General features: G+C 34.1%; 1 protein-coding gene across 1 annotated transcript in view; it reads left to right on the top strand.

Annotated features, from left to right (window-relative positions):
* The first annotated feature begins 2,566 nt into the window (after window positions 1-2,566).
* LOC106460827 (transient receptor potential cation channel subfamily A member 1-like) overlaps window positions 2,567-18,223 on the top strand; it is a 65,025-nt gene continuing 49,368 nt past the window's right edge. The window contains exons 1-4 of the mRNA XM_022387628.1: window positions 2,567-2,930; window positions 9,553-9,709; window positions 14,573-14,748; window positions 15,284-15,394. Coding sequence (XP_022243336.1) covers window positions 2,646-2,930; window positions 9,553-9,709; window positions 14,573-14,748; window positions 15,284-15,394 — 729 coding nt within the window. The 5' untranslated portion in view covers window positions 2,567-2,645. The remainder of the gene's footprint in view (window positions 2,931-9,552; window positions 9,710-14,572; window positions 14,749-15,283; window positions 15,395-18,223) is intronic.

The raw sequence follows: 18,223 nt of genomic DNA on the forward strand, positions 1-18,223 counted from the left end.
TTGGCCCCCAAGCATAGTAAAAAAAAAAAAGAGTCCTAATATTTGTTGAATTCAATAGAGTTTATTAATAAAATGATAACAGTGTATTAACCTAAGGCTAGAAGAAAAACAGATTCGGAAAGAAAAGACTGCTTTTGTCGTAATTAACATTTATAAGTTTTGATTGTGAATATTCCGTCCATTTTGCTTATAATTTCCGGCTATTTAACTAATGGATATTTTAAATTAATCTGCAATCTATCCTAACGGTACAGCAAAAGTTTTTATTCAGTAACTTTACGTTTCTGATGAAAAATTCGGAACTTGTTAGTGCATATAGGTATATTACAGTACTTTTCATGACTTTATAAAAAATTGCCATAAGAATATAATTACTAAATAGGGGACTCATTCTTGTATTAAACTTGAAAATAACAAGGAAATTTTAAAGACTACTTAAAAGCCTTTTTCTTGGAATATATAATGGGTTATGCCGGAAATATAGTAACGTTTCCACATTTGTTTGTTTGTTTGTTATGAATTTGGCGCAAAGCTACACGAGGGTTATCTGCGCTAGCCGTCCCTAATTTAGCAGTGTAAGACTAGAGGGAAGGCAGCTAGTCATCACCACCCACCGCCAACTCTTGGGTTATTCTTTTACCAACGAATAGTGGGATTGATCGTACATTATAACGTCCCCACGGCTGAAAGGGCGAGTATATTTGGTGTGACGGGGATTCGAACTGCGACCCACAGATTGCGAGTCGAGTTCCCTAACCACCTGACCATGCCGGGCCCTTCCACATTGGAAACACACTAGACTAATGAAACATAATATTCAAAACTTGATAACATCTGGAAAGTTTTATCTGAATACAATTATAAAATCATTAAGTGATTAGTTATGTGCGCATCTCAATGCCGTTTCAACGTGTGTCGCACGTGCATCTCGCCCAGGTTTGATAAAGTTTTGGTTTGTTGCTCACTTGAATAATTAAAAATTTTTGTTTCATTATAACAGTTTTGGCTGCTGGTACCATTGCTGTCTTTTGGTAACATTGGTGTCTGTTGGTGGCGGACGAATATTTTTGATAAGATTAAACCCGAATGAGCTAGTTGTCTCTGATTTAGATTAGAGGGAAAACAGTTAGTCAGCAGCGCCCATAGACAAATCTGGAGCTACTCCAATGAAATAGAGGGATTTGACAAAGCGTGGAGTGCGATTTTGCGGCAACGGGACGTGAATAATGGATCATCGGGTCCACAATCTGGCACGCTCACCACTAATCCACACACGACTCACAAAATTGAAGACTTACAGAGCTTGTTTTTCAGGTTTTTGAAACCGAACAACAAATACAAAAAAGTGGTATTCATCTTGGTGTATTCGGTACCATATTTACGTGGTTGTATACAAGATATGAGCCAGTTGGCGTGCGCGCTCTAAAGCAGGGTCTTTGGAATGTGAATCACGTCACACAATAATCGACAAAATATTGCACAGTATGCACTTTAGAACAACTTAAAAGATTTATATCGAGAAAACACTAAGTAATACAATTTGTGAGTCTAGTTGAAGGTCGAGAAAACCTGCACCAGTTCCAAATTTTCTGCGCAACACAGCATACCCCTTTTGGACCTTTGTACAAAACACCAGAGTGGGTAGCAACGTCACGCAGAGCCCTTCACAAGTGAGTCAGTTTCATATGTCTACAACTGATCGACAGTTTTATTGATGGTTCGTGTATAATGTATGGAAACATTAGGATGAATTGACGTATGCATCTTATTGTAGTTTCGAAAGCGAATTTAGTGATCTTGAGATATTTAAACCCATTTTTTAACGATCTTCCGTTGGTCAATAAGGACAAAACTTTACAGTGAAGTTGTAAGAGTTGTTTTAAGAACTGCAAACGTATGTACGATTGATATGAAAGATTAGAGACAGTAAAAAAAAAGCCATCCATCATGTTAGACTAATCGAGTTATATGTAAATTCGAGGGACCGAAATGTTATGTTGTGATTCTCACTCAAGAGGCTTTGTTACCCTACTGGTGTTTTATGTTTTATCAACTTAAAGTTGTCTTGTTTTTGTTAATATAACAATAATTGACGGAGTGAATACAAATTTTGTTAACAATTACTGACCTTAATAGTTAGTTGCTAAATAGATATCGAGTGTTTTAGGAAGCAGAAATTTGTGTATTAAAAATATATGAAAGTTTATAGGAAATCAGTTAAACGAGGGTTGATCCACAGTTACAGGTAATGTGTAACATACTTTCTTATTATGAATATACCTATGCCATGTTTTACTATTGCTATGTATTTCGTAGCTGAAGTAATATTTGTTCTAGAATTATTCCCTTTTGAAGTGGTCTAGCCTAAGTGTATGCTACATATACACATGCTAGCACCTGTTGCGTGTTCCAGAAGAATCGATAAACGAACGTTAATTGGACAACTAGGGTATATATATACTGCTCACGACAGTGTCGCACAAATCCTAGCGTAGACGAACTGTTCAGTATATATATTTCTTGTATTTGGACAATGTTTAGAACAAATGTTTTAATTCGTATGTAGTGCAGTAAGCAGCCAATATTTTCAGTAAACTTCAGTAAATATCTTTTGACCGAAAGCTCTTTCTCGCTGCATTTTAGACATGCATAAAGTTTCCACACTTCTACAAACAATACAGTCTTGGCGGCAAGAACAAAGGAGTCGTTTCCGGTTACCAGTCTCGGTTGCAAGTCCTGAGAAAGTGATCCACAGTAAGGACAATCTTTCGCTGCTAAGGAAAGGTGTCACCGAAGAGCAAGAAATGCAGGTGGTTGTACCCATGACGGCTCAGAATCAATCTTCTCTCGCATATCTCCAGAAAAAGCTCGGAGAGAAATTCTGCGGAGCAGTTTGCGATATTCGAGACAGTCCAATGCGGATAATAAAGGTAATCCTAGCAGTGTAATGTAATCCTAATAGCTTAATTTCATGACAGATTTGTTAAGTTCGAGAACTTTCTGTCTGACCTTCTATATTTCTGTCTGTCTATCCAATATACTTTCAGATGTGTTTTTGTATGAAATGTTGATGATAAATAAATACCAACAAATAGACAGATGGTTTGTGCTAAGCTTTTAGAATATTATTTTTCTTTGTCTGAGACTCTATAGAAAGAGCCCCCCCCCCCAGTGGCACAGCGGTATGTCTGCGGACTTACAACGCTAGAATCCGTGGTGGGCAGAGTACAGATAGCCCATTGTGTAGCTTTGGGCTTAATAACAAACAAACAAACCATAGAAAGAAACAGAACAAGCCAACATATTTTTTATGAAAGATCTATTTACGATTTAGCGTAAATCCACACAATGGATTATCTGCGCTCTGTCGGATTTGAACGTTGTAAGTCCCTAAACTAATCATTAATCCACCGTGGGACCTTTGTGAAGAAAACCTGATTTTGATTTGTCGTCATTTTCCCTCAAAATCGCATACTTTGATTTAACATCATACAAACTTCAGTAATTCAAATGTAAAAGTCATGTTGCATCCTTTACGCAAAAACATTATTTTAAAACATTGAAACTTTCATACAAAACTATGACTTATGTTTTCAGTTATTACAAAAAAAGTAAAAAGAAATCCGATATCAATATTAACGAAAATGTATCGAACAAGACAATGTGAATAAACATCTAAGAGTCAACAACTAGGCATTGAACTATAAGAAGACTTGATACTCGAGAAAAATAAATTTAACCTAAGCTGAGGGTCATCACTTTATAACGCTTAGTCAATTTTAACATAAACTGACGGATATCATTTTATAACCCCTAGTAAACTTTAACTTAATCTGAAGGTTTGCACTTTATAACCCTTAGTAAAATTTAACTTAATCTGAAGGTTTGCACTTTATAGCCCTCAGTAAACTTTAACTTAAACTGAAGATTTGCACTTTATAACCCTTGGTAAATTTCAACATAAACTGAGGGTCATCGTTTTATAATGCTTTGTAAATTTGAACTTAAACTGAAGGTTTGCACTTTATAACCCTCAGTAAACTTTAACTTAAACTGAAGGTTTGCACTTTATAACCCTTAGTAAATTTCAACATAAACTGAGGGTCATCGTTTTATAATGCTTTGTAAATTTGAACTTAAACTGAAGGTCTCCACTTTAAAATGCATTGTAAATTTGAACTTAAACTGACGAACATCATTATATAGCCCCTAGCAAATTTAAACCTAATCTGACATCATGACTTTTCATGATGTATCATATATTTGACTTTTGACATCTTTACAATTTAAAAGACGCAATAAGTTCGTATTTAAGACTATTTATGCTCCGACATTGATTTGTTTGTTTGTTTGAATTTATGCACAAAGCTACACAATGGGCTATCTGTGCTCTGCCCAACACGGGTATCGAAACCCGGTTTCTAGCGTTCTAAGTCCGCAGACATACCGCTGTGCCACTGGGGGGCTTCGACATTGAAAAATGTATTCAACAAACTTTATACACAGTGCATCAAAATTTCAGATAGAAATGTCGAAAGATGTCGTTATATATATAATATTTGATTTATTTAATAAAAACTGAGATACCCGTTCTTCCACACTGTTTCACGTCATTCATTGATTGATAGCCATTGGCCGCAGAAGTATCTTACAGGATGAAGTTGAAAGGTCATGTGTCAAAGTAGGAAGAGGGTATAACTCAAGAAATGGCTCTTCATATCAACGTTATGATGACTTCATCTGAGTTTATGTATTATTGCAATAGTGGCGGCCATTATTTTCATTGCATTCTCCCATAGAGAGTGTTAACGCACTCTCTGAGATATATAAGATGTTTGTGTGCCCTCCATCGCACTGTGTGTATGTTGTGTAATAGAAAATTTAATGTGTGTATTTTCTTATAGCAAAGCCAGACTTGGCTATCTGCTGTGTCCACAGAGGGGAATCGAACCACTGATTTTAGCTTTGTAAATCCGAAGACTTACCGCTGTCCCACCAGGGCACGCAAAATATAATAGTTTTTTTGTTAAAAACGTGGCGCTATCTAGGAATGTAGTTAACGTTATGTTACCTCACAAATAATGAATGTTCAATAACAGCAAAAATGGGGATGGAGGGATAGTGAGCCCCCATAATATGGCCTTTGTTCCAGACTATCAGCCCACAAAATTTAGTTGAGATTAGCCCAGAGGCCTAGGAATAGTTAGATAAGGGACAAGCAGACAGACACAGAGATTTTTGTGCTTTATATATATAGAAAAACAACCGCATGAGTAAATTCAAGCTTATTTTAGGGAAGATATGTTATTCCAAGTTTAAAGAAACTGCTTCTAATATTGAAGATAAAAGCTTATGTTATCTTAACATTTCTATATAACTGAACTTTGATCTCTGTGATGAATTAAATACAAGTAAATATGTTATACTTTGTCGTAAAGGAACTCATTTTCCAAGCTCCTACAAACTGGCTTTCAATATAGGAGAAAATCTCTGCCGTGTAGCAATATTTAAATAGTTAGTTATATGTATGACCGTTGTCCTCTGTGATGAAGTTAATCAACTGAATGTGTTCATGCTAATTATTTCTCATTTTGCAAGAAGAAAGTTGACTTGAAATATTCAAGAGCGAACCTTCGTTAATACCTAAAGTGAAAAGCAATAACAAAGAAAATCTTCGATATATATTTGCAATTACTAGCGAATGTTATAATAATAGCATGAAGCCCCAACTAACATGCCCTTTGTTCCAAACTATCAACCCATTAAATTTGGATGAGATTGGCCAAGCGACTTAGGAGTAGTTAGGTAACAGACAAACAGACAGACACAGATATATTTTTGCTTTATATATATAGTAAAAAACGACCGCACAAGCATATTCAAGCTTATTTTGAGGAAAATATGTTATTCCACTTAGGAAAATTGTAAATACTAACGAATGTTATAATAATATCATTTATTGACTTGTTTGCGTCTTTATTTAGTTTGTTTGTTTGCTATTAAGCACCAAACTACATAATGGGCTATCTGCGCTTTGTTCACTACAGGGAACTGGAGCTCAGTTTTGAGCGTTGTAAGTACATAAGCTTACTAATTATCACATCAAAATAAACTTTATGATTGTTTTACCCTTTCCCTTAAAGTCGCATAATATTGCTAGGAATTCTACCACATTTTGAGAACACCCACTGCACCCTGTCAAAAGTATTTTCATCCATGTTATTCTCTGTGTCTTATTTAACATATAAAGTTAAGTTTGTATCTGTTTGTTCGCACCTTTCAACCATATGTTCCTTATATATTTTAACATTTCTTGATCAATCAGCACCAAACTTGACATAGTGATGTAGGATAACACAAGAAAGGTCATGAAAAGGTCGGGGGGTTGGACCCCCTTCTTCTATATAAATAGATATCAGTATGCGTGTGTATCTGTTCCTTATACGTTTACACATTTCTTGATCAATAAGCACCAGACTTGACACAGTGATACAGGATATTGATGACATGAGGAAGGTAATGAGGGAGGATTGGATCCGCATCTAATTTCATATTGATAGAATTCTTGAAAACAGTATGTATTTGTTTTCGTAATGGGTACCTTATGTATTTTTATTGCACTTTTAATGTTTATTATGTTAAAAAAAATAGAAGTTTTTATTTCACCAGTCCTCGGACGGGTACCACAGATAGTTTTCCATAATTTAAACTGGTAGAATTTCTTTTTTGTGGGGGTGGACTGAAACAATACTATTCAAGAAGAACCAACAAAAGTAATGAAATAAGATAATATACAATGTTAATTTCACATTGGATCAAGAGAACGACTTAAAGTAAACCCTGTAAATCTAACTTTCTTAAATACGTTCAAAATATAAGGGGGTTTAAAAAGCACTAAAAAAGTGATCTCTGTAATAATAGTAAGTTAGCTAAAAATAACTTTCATTGTTATAATTACTAGACATTCGTGAGTGATTGAGTTGGTGTTTGTTGTATTTCTACCCAGACAACATCAATATATATTATTTCACGTATAAACGCCTAACCATATGTTTTCTAGACCCAGATTAAAGTAAAATCGATTTACGAATTTTAAGTGAAACAAAATGTTTTTTTCATTCTGACTCAAATGATGGATACGATTCATAAATCTCTAAGAAGCAACGATTCAATCACAGATATATGAATAGATAGATAAACAGGCTCAGATAGATAGAAATTTTTAAAACAAAGAAAACGTGTTTTCTGTGCCGGCTGCAGTGTTTGGTTTTGTTGGAAACACAGGGATGAATAAAATCGGATTAAGATAATCCTTTAACATCCTTCGGAAACGCTGTTGCCATGTTTTTATACAGGCTGGAAAACTTTATCTTTCATAAGTAGTATCTCTTGTGTGACACGCCCCTAATTTTGTTTTGCACTATATTTATTATATATATATATATATATATGAACCACTCGAACTAGCACGCGGCAACAAGGTTGTCAGGTTCAATTGCAGGTAAAAGTGGGTGGAGTTCTAGTCTTACTATGTACACACTCTAAGCACTTTCCAGGAAATACGAGGGCAATCAGCTGTAAGTTAGTTTACTTTAAGTATAATAAAGCAATTGTTGCAATATTAACAACAACAAGAATAAAAAAAGAGTCTGTCAACAGAACGAAAATGTTGCGATAAACTCAGATTACTCGGGAGCGAATGGCCATCATAAAATATAACCCATGTATTTCAGAGGTTTGGTTTTATCTATTGTTACAGGCTGTTTTTCCCCTTTTTAATTTAGACATTTGTATTAATGTTGGATAATGAGAGCTTTGACATCACGTGATGAACGTGTAGCTGAATCTCTGGAATTTTCTTGAAAATTTAGAGAACGATTTCAGCAGAACATAAACACGAGTTACACTGAAGAGGAAATTGATTGATCTAGTGAGCTTGTTGCAGTGCTGAACTGATTATTGAGACAATGTGTTTTTTAGTTATTTGTCTGTTACTTTAGGGGATAAGAGAAAGTGTGGTATGTACGCAAGAAGCTAACAATAAGTTAAATTGTTTTAATTTATCGTCCACTATGTTCAGGTGTTCTAATCTACTATCCTCGGACAGTAACTTACATACATATTTATAAAGTATGGAATGTGGTACTTTCATCTGAAGTGGGCACATAATAATGAGGTCTTTCTTCAAGAAGAACACTTTTAGTAAGAAACGATCATACCCTAAAACCAATTGCTAAATAAACTTAAGTATGAAAAGAGATTATTGCTACACGTAAAATCCTCATAAAGGATATTATGTATGAGCATAAACACCTAAAACCAATTGCTAAATAAACTTAAGTATGAAAAGAGATTATTGCTACACGTAAAATCCTCATAAAGGATATTATGTATGAGCATAAACACCTAAAACCAATTGCTAAATAAACTTAAGTATGAAAAGAGATTATTGCTACACGTAAAATCCTCATAAAGGATATTATGTATGAGCATAAACACCTAAAAAAATTATCTTTTTTAGTTGACTTTATAACAAGGATATTTTGAACACCTATAATTTTCCCATCTTCCAGATAATTAACAATAATTTTTGCACTTTGATTACCTTTTTCTTAACGTTAGGTTTCAAAAGATATGCATCCTAATTGGGAAGACTGCGTTGTAGCAATATGGATCACATTGAATAAAACAAGACAATGAAATATATTTTTGAATTTTCAAAATTATTTCAGTAGTAGAAAAACAATGATGTATTAGTTAAGTTTTGAACTATTGCTTAACTTTTTCACTTGTTCACTGTTAAGGAAAATGAAACTACCATTACTGTAATTCAAATCGTGTCATCCATAAAACGAAGTTCCATCATTAAACTGGAACTATGTGATTAAGTTTGGTTTACTTTGAATTTCGCGTAAAGTTACACTAGAACTATCTGCGCCTGGTAATTTGTAATTTAACAGTGATAAACTAGAATGAAGGCAGCTAGTCAACACCATCCTCCGCCAACTTTTGGGTTACTTTTTAACCAACGAATAGTGGGATTGACCTTCACATTATAATGCCCCACAACTGAAAGGGCTAGCTTGTTCGGTGATGGGGATTCGAACCGCACTCTTCAGATTGTGAGGCGAGTGCCCTAACCATCAAGCTATACTGGACCGTGTAACAAATGAAAATACAAATGTGTCATTAACAGAATTGAAAGTGTGTCACTAAATCATGATCTAGCTTTCTGATGAAAAATGTTTGTCTAAAATAACAAAACAATCTTCTGCTGATCTTTAATTAGACCATTATTAAATCCAGCGAGAAAATTAAGGTTGTGCATTTCCTTTTTCATATTTTTTATATTGACTCCGTAAAATGTGAGATAGTTTTTGTTCTATAAAAAAAATATTCTTTCAATTTTAAATGGTTTCTAACTTTAGTTACTATAAATCACTAGTTTTGGGTAAACTTTAATGAAAATCATAGCCTATTGATGACAATATTTTTCCATAATCAAAATATGTATTTCTTCTATCGTTGCCACGTACTTATTTTTACATCTAGGCTGCTGCAAGTGGAAATCTTGAAGAACTTGACAGACTGATGACTGGTGATGAAAAACGTCTGAATTACCGTGATAAAAAAGGTCGTACGGCTCTGCATCATGCTGCATCACAAAATAGAGTCGAGTGTGTTCAATTTATCCACGAACATGGGGGAGGTAGGTTTGTTTCATTCAGAATTTCACGTAAATAATTATATTCAAGCATTCATCTTCTCTTCGGCTATGACGTGCTAATCCAATAACCCAAATATTGTGTTTTTTTACAACGCACTCCTAATAAAGTTACTACATTGACGAAAATATGGAAAGACAAAAATGGCAAATCCAATTTCGTTTTCTCACACTAACATAACTTAACATTTTTTTTTTAGTTCATCATAACAAACGTCTTTTGAGAACTATGACTGATTTTTTATTCAACACCTAAGTTAACACAGGAATTGTGTATTTCTTGTGACTTTTCTTAGAAATCAATGTCGTTTCGTTTGGCATATCCCGTACGTTATTAAAGTGAACGATACATTGTGGCACGCGCACTTGATATCCTGTTGGAAGGTTTCATACATCTCAATTTAGCGAATTTAGGTTTTTGTATATTACAGAAATTGTTTGTTTGTTGGGGATTAAGCTCGAAGCTACGCAATGGGATATCTGTACTCTGCCCACCACAGGTATCGAAACCCGGTTTCCAGCATTGTAAGTCCGCAAACATACCGCTGTACCATTGGGGGGCATTTACAGAAATAATGTGGGTATTAGAAGTGGTAACTATTCAACTATGGTAATGTTTTTTTCTGCACAAGAAAGATTCAAAACAAATCATAAGAATAATCCAATGAATCACTATATTACCTTACTAAACATAAAATCAGATGCTACTACCCATGGATTCCTTTGTGACAGCGCCACATCGTGGTGAAATGACAAAACAATAGTCAGATACAATTAATAATTTGCTAAACAATTAATCTATTTAAATCCCAATGTTGTGATGTGTGAACAATTGACGAGAACGAAACTTAACGCTAATATAAAAGTACACTGATAAGCATCATGAACGTTGAATATTATTATTATAAATGAGATTACTCTGATTATTACAATCAACAATGAGTGTTCTGAATATTGATAACACTAACTAAATATTGTGAATGGTAAGAAGATTGACTGGTATATGCTATTTAATGAGAACTGATAACACTTGCTAAGTAATTTGAATGCTAAGAAGATTGACTGGTATTGTGAATGTTAAGAAGATTGACTGGTATATGCTAATTAATGAGAACTGATAACATTTGCTAAGTATTGTGAATGTTAAGAAGATTGACTGGTATATGCTATTTAATGAGAACTGATAACACTTGCTAAGTAATTTGAATGTTAAGAAGATTGACTGGTATATGCTATTAAATGAGAAATGATAACACTTGCTAAGTATTGTGAATGTTAAGAAGATTGACTGGTATATACTATTTAATGAGAACTGATAACTGTAAAACATAAAGCCGTCTCTAATTTAGTGGTGATTGAATAAAGGGAAGGCGGCTAGTTAACATCAGCTACTTCCAATTGTTGGGCTATAACGAAAACTGGGATTAACCGCCACACTATAACGCCCCCACGGCTGAAAGGGAGAGCATGTTCGATGATGGGATTCGTATCTGCCACCCGTATAATGTGAGTCGAGCGCCCTAACCATCAGGCCATGGCAAACCTGATGAACACTGAACTGTTAGGAGGGATAAACTTGTTCTAATAAAGAATAAAAATACTTTTAAAAATATTTAATAAACTTAACTTATAACAATTCACCAGCTTACATAAGCTTTTGTTACAATTTGTCCCCTAGTGCCTCCGCGGTAAGTCTGTAGGCTTAAATAAAAATAAAATAAAATCGGGTTTCGGTATTCTTTTCTATTAATATTGTTTCAAAAAAAAGCACACTTTAGTAAGAAGATATTAAACTACGTAAGTTTACTGAATATAAACATATATTGTACACACGATTCGCCAAGTGAAAAATTATGTACTTCTACAAGCTTAAAGATGGGCGTGGCCTAGTGGTTAGCGAGCTCGTAGCGTAAGTCCAAGGGTTCATGATTCGCAGCTTTTTATCACAAAATCGCGCTCAGCACTTTTGGGCCGTGGACTGAGTTAAATCCTGCTATTTGGCCAAACAAGAGCAACTCTAAAGTTGTGATGGGGTGTTTTTGACAAGCTTCCATCTCTTTACTCTTAGTCGATCAGCTTAAAATTGAGGGCGGCTACTAACTATTCGTGTAGCTTTGCACGATAATTTTGAAACAAACATGTTAAGATGAGCTTAAAATATCGACATTTTCTGTGTTCATGAGAACTAATTGAATTTCTCCATAGTCTAGTGAATATTTTCAGAATTTTTACGGCAAGCTGGGAAATGGTTGGTGACTTATTTATTACCAGATGGAAAAAAAAAATCCTAGGCTTAGTGTGCACCATTGACAATAGTTGCTAAGTAGACTCAAACCAAAAATCGAAAACGAACTAATTATAACAAATGTCAAGCTAAAAAGGAGTTATTTATAAAAGTTTGCGACGCACTAAAAGTTAGTGTGTGAAGTAGAGCAGAGAATCCAATTTTCTTTTCTGATTGTGGACCATCATTTTATAAAATCAGGATCCTTATTTTTTATCAAGAATATGTTGTATAGTGTTTGTTCTTTGTTATAAGGAAATAAACTCTGTACATTAGAGTTTTGGAAATGCTATACAACAAACTTAACTGAATTTTCAATTTAAATTTATTATTTTTGATTTGATTCTAAATTTATTATTTTTTAATTTATTGAATGTTTCTCTCATCAAAATATTTGTGATCATTATCAAGTCCGGATCGAAGAAAAAAATTGTTTCAAGCTCGTTTCAGTGGCTCCCTGCTTTTTCTGCCCCCAGAGGTTGAGAGCAACGAATTACTGTTTAATTCTAAAAAAAGAAAAAAAACGACTTTTATTTATCTTGTCCCCAGTGGTTGAGAGTGACGAATTACTGTTTAATTATAAAAAAACGACTTTTATTTATCTTGTTCCCAGTGGTTGAGAGTGACGAATTACTGTTTAATTCTAAAGAAAAAACGACTTTTATTTACCATGCCCCTCAGTGGTTGAGAGCAACGAATTACTGTTTAATTCTTAAAAAAAAACGACTTTTATTTATCTTGTCCCCAGTGGCACTGCGGTATGTCTGCGGACTAACAACGCTAGAATCCGGGTTTCGATACCCGTGGTGGGCACAGCACAGATAACTCATTATTTAGCTTTGTGCTTAACTTCGAACAAATCATTTTTTTTTCATATCGTTCACTACCAGTGGGTTTCAGATATTGCATAATTCCGGTTAATTTTATCTTTTTTCCTCTTACAACATTTATTATAATGAAGTGATGAAAAATTAGGTAAAACCTTTTATTTTCTATGTACGATACGTAGGATAACCCAGTAGTGTGATTAATTGCTATACTAACGGTATATTTGTTTTATTTTTGGGGTGACTCACGTGTTATCATAGATCCTGTAACCATCAAAGGCATACATCCAGAAGCAATTTGGAGCAAAAAAAAAAAGAAAGATTAAGAATCCAGCCGACTTCAAGGGACATCATTGTATCTTTACTGCTTCTCAGGGTTGCACGGCTATGATGCATTTATTATAGTATGTGACGTGAGAAAGGCCGGGTTGTGAAGAAGTACCACCAACGACAGATTACATAAGAAGACCGATATGATAAACTACGTGGAGATTAAAACAAACTAACAATTAAGAGATTAATAGCTCGGCTCTCACCCAAAGTTTTATAATTACACCAAAAAATGCTAAAAATGAGTATAACTGTTGCTAAGGAGAGAGAAATGAGTAATGAACGTTCTGATAAAAGATTTGACCACACATTTATTTTTCCATTACAGCGATTTCACGAATTTATATATATTTTTTAATTTCTAGTTTTTTTCAGCAATGAAGCTACATTTAGTTGTCAATAACGTTAATATGTATAAATAAGCCAGTCTGATCCCTGCAACTATAATGTTTACAACGGGTTTTGAACTACATGTATGCGTGTGTCCCCACAATGTACGTGATAATCTTATTACAAGTATAGAGATAGGTATCTATGGGTGTAATGAACGGATCTGTAAAAGTGCTTTTAAAACAGGTGTACTTTATTTGAGTTATTATTAAACTGTGTATTAGCCATTATATATATATATATAGCTGCTATATTAGTAGGATTATTATGCGCAAGGCAGCAGTATCAAGGCACTTACTACAAAATGTGATGACCTTGGTAGTTATTAGGAGCGCGTTTTAGTGGCATTGCGCCTCGAATGCCTAGTCCGTTCTACGAAAGAATTAAGAACGAACGTTATGTATGAACTTTAAATTTCTACTAGATTTCCATGATGGAATTTTAATGTTCCAATAGGATCTCATAGATCTGTTTGTTTACTTTGTTGGATTTCGCGCAAGGTTACATGAGAGATCTATGCCAGTTGTCCATTGTTTTGAAGTGATAGACCATAGGGAAGGCAGCTTTTAGGATATTCTTGGGGTATTTATCCATCAATTTTATAATGCACTTGTTGACACGAAGTGTAGAGCGCGATTTTTTTTGCTAGTAACGGGGCTCAAACCACAAAATCTCAGCTCCACAGTTTGGCACGCCAGCGGGCCACTCTCGGCTCAGATGTTGTAAAAGTTTGGCAAATTACCGTAACGACGAAACTTCAGTTTTTTATTAAAGTCTTCAGTGAGCATATTAGATTTTCGTGATTTCAACGTTTCAGTGTTTCCTGATGCCTTCCTTAAGGTTGGTAGGTTTTTACGATGACAACAATTTAATACAAATACTTAATTTTTTGTGCTTAATTAAAAGAAACTTCACTTGACCGTTTTATAGAACTAATTGTTAAACCATATATTTGCTAAACTTGTTTTAGTTGGTTTTATCTTGAGTATTATGTATAACATCATTTTTACATTGCAGATATAAATGCCCAAGATTATGACGGTAACACAGCACTCCATCTGGCGGTTGAAAGTAATGCATTAGAAACAATAAGCTATCTGCTGTCCAACAAGGCTGACTCATCAATCCGTAATAATGAAATGAATGGTCCAATTCATTTAGCTACAGAGTTAAATAGAGTTGAGGTCCTCGAGGTAAAGTGGCTTTGTTCTTACAGTTTTAGTTTTAAACAGTGACGTAATTTATGACACTTTCGGGGAGGGGGCAAAGCTGTGCCACTAATTAGAACATTCGCTGTGCTATAATTATTTTATTCGTCTGTAAAGAAAACTTCAACAACCGTACATGGGATTATATCATATTTTGCAAAATCTAAGGGGGAATAAACCAAGGCTGGGAGGCAATGTCTCCCCTTGCCCCATAACAAGTGAAGCCCCTGGTTTTAAAATTAAAACACGGTAAAATTATAAATTATTTGATAAAACTGAACATCAATCGTCTTAATTTTGAGGTTAAAATAATATAAATATGATATATATATATATAACATGGAAGTTGGAATGACGTTGTCAGTAAGACAAGTTTCTATTTATGTGTTTAGTTGTATCACAATTAGTACATTAAATTTACATATATATTGCAGTACAATCCGTACCGAATTGTGTTATACAACGTTTCTCAGTGAAAATCGCTCAGATTTCATGGAACAAGCTGATACTTTAATTTCAGGAAATGGTAAATCATAAAAGTCAGGTGGACACATGCCTACGAGGAAAGCATGGCCGACGGGCACTACATGTGGCAGCCATATATGACCATGCTGACTGTGCGAGGATACTGGTAAGCTGTAAATCTTATGTTGTTTATTTATCGAGTGGAATATTTTCATTTTAGAATTTAAATACATTTTTTCACGTCTTGTCAAAATGCAGGCAACATTTAACCTTATAAGGCCACAAAGTATAAGTGATTTCATAAATAATCCGTTGTTAGGATAAGCAGAGTAAACTGAAAGGACCCACTACTGTCCGTTTTGGGTGGCGTGAGTGATCTGGTATGAATGTTACTCTACAAGAAGATCAAACTGTTCTTATGTTTGTATATTTTTTTCTTTTAGGAATAAGTAACGCAATACATGTAGTCTTATTTCTTTCTATTACGCTGGATACAGTAATGTCGAAACTTCAACTTCAAGGTTAAAAATGATTCAAAGGGAATGAATGTATAAAACAAATGTTCATAAATGAGAAAAATTCTTTCAGACAAAATCAACTGTAAATGTAATATGAAAATCGCCGATTTAAAAATGCAATAAGTCCATGGTCTAACTGTTACAAGTGTGACGTTGATAATGGACAACATTATCACATGACGTCTAATTTGAAATGCAGAATTTCTAAACTGCCTAATAACCATGTTGTGACAATTAGCCAGAACATATTTTGTTAAATTTTTATAAGGTAACATGCTTGAAAAATTTACTCATCGTCCTTTTATTCATGTGCCGAATTTACCTCGCCAAAAGTCCATAATAACTTTAGCAAATAATGGTGTTTGGCTATAAAACAATGTCTAAATCACTAGAGATTTGAATATTTGTATTGCAACCTGAAGAGTTTTCAAGATATTTAGATATTTATACGCGGCTATAATTCAAGAGATAGTGTCGTTTCGCTTGGTGTCTCACATATAAGGCATTCCTTACATTACATAAGTATACTAGGATTGCTCCATGACATGGTTTACATACATACGTACATTAGGATTTTTGCATGACATAGTTTACATAAGTACACTAGGATTGTTTCATGACACAGGTTTCATATGTACACTAGGATTGTTGTATGGCATAGTTTACATAAGTACACTAGGAGTGTACTTATGTAAACTACGTCATGTAACAGTCCTAGTGTACTTATGTAAACTACGTCATACAACAGTCCTAGTGTACTTATATAAACTACGTCATGTAACAGTCCTAGTGTACTTATGTAAACTACGTCATACAACAGTCCTAGTGTACTTATATAAAGTACGTCATGTAACAGTAGGACTGTTACATGACGTAGTTTACATAAGTACACTAGGACTGTTGTATGACGTAGTTTACATAAGTACACTAGGACTGTTACATGACGTAGTTTACATAAGTACACTAGGACTGTTACATGACGTAGTTTACATAAGTACACTAGGATTGTTTCATGACAGAGGTTTCATATGCACACTAGACTGTTACATGACATAGTTTATATGATTATGGTAGGATTGTTACATGACATAGTTTACATACATGAGTATACTAGGATTGTTGTATGACATAGTTTACATATGTACACTAGGATTGGTCTATGACATAGTTTACATATGCACACTAGACTGTTACATGACATAGTTTACATACGTACACTAGAATTGTTGTATGATTATGGTAGGATTGTTACATGACATATTTACTATATATATATATATATATATATATACAATTGTTGCATGACACAGTTCTTTTAATCCTTTTTGCTGTCATCCTATTTTCAAGTTTAAACGTTGGTCGAAGAAATGTATTTTTGATAGTTTTCCAAGATGTTTAACTATCTCTATGGGAAGATCCAACTTGTAAACAATTCTCCGGAGTCGTTTAGTTAGCTCTGATAAAGGGAATCACCGACATAACAAGAATGTCTTGTACCTGTTTCTGAGTGGTGTTTGCAATTCATCTTCTGGTTGTTGTTTTTATTTCTTCAACGCTCAAAATGTTGATGATATATCCAAGGTTTTTTGTGCTGCACATACAATCAGTACGATGTAATTTATCTCCATTACACCAGTTTGATACTGCCTCAAACGCTGTAGTAGAGCATTACATAAATATCCGTGGAATACCGACTACAATGAATATTATATCCGTAAACACACTGTATGTTTCTTAGAATCACCTATGATACAAAAAGTACGTCCAGAATTTAGATGGGTCCGTGGCGAAATTTTGAAAACTTGTGTATAGCTACAATTTCCGCGAAAGTTTTTCGAATGAACATAGTAAAGTTCATAATCTTAAAGAACAAGTACATTTACTATATATGTTTATAATTTATCGGTTTTACGTAGATTTTGAGGAATAATTTTATTTAGACATGTACGACGTTTCGATAGACATGTACGACGTTTCGATCGCTGGTGCAATTATTCTCAAATACTCATTGATTGAAACGTCTATTGTCAAAAGTTGTAACTTATGAAGCAATGATTATCATTAGTTATTAAATTCAAACGAAACTAAATACGTAGTGTTATCTTATTTATTTCCAATACTGACGTTAGTTTTAACACTACTGATGATATTTCGCTTACCGTTGTTTAATGTTTATTCACCTGTGTTTTCAAGTAACGTCCATTTCTTATCTTAATTAAAAGAAACCAACCAGCTATAAGTTCAGTTTTGCTGAAATGAATAAAAAAAGTCACATTGCACGATAAAGCTGCAATGGCGAAACGTTAAGGAAGCCTGAACTTGATTAAAATAAAATTTTCTGAAGTGAAGTCGTGTATAATTGTTTCAGTGTATCTAAATTACATTATAAACATATTTAAGAGTACTGTTTAAGGTTTAAGTTTTTCTTTTACGAATATGCCATTCAGCGTAGTTTGGACATTTTCAAGACCTTGCTT

Source organism: Limulus polyphemus, unplaced genomic scaffold, assembly GCF_000517525.1.
Source record: "Limulus polyphemus unplaced genomic scaffold, Limulus_polyphemus-2.1.2 Scaffold844, whole genome shotgun sequence".
Taxonomy (NCBI): domain Eukaryota; kingdom Metazoa; phylum Arthropoda; class Merostomata; order Xiphosura; family Limulidae; genus Limulus; species Limulus polyphemus.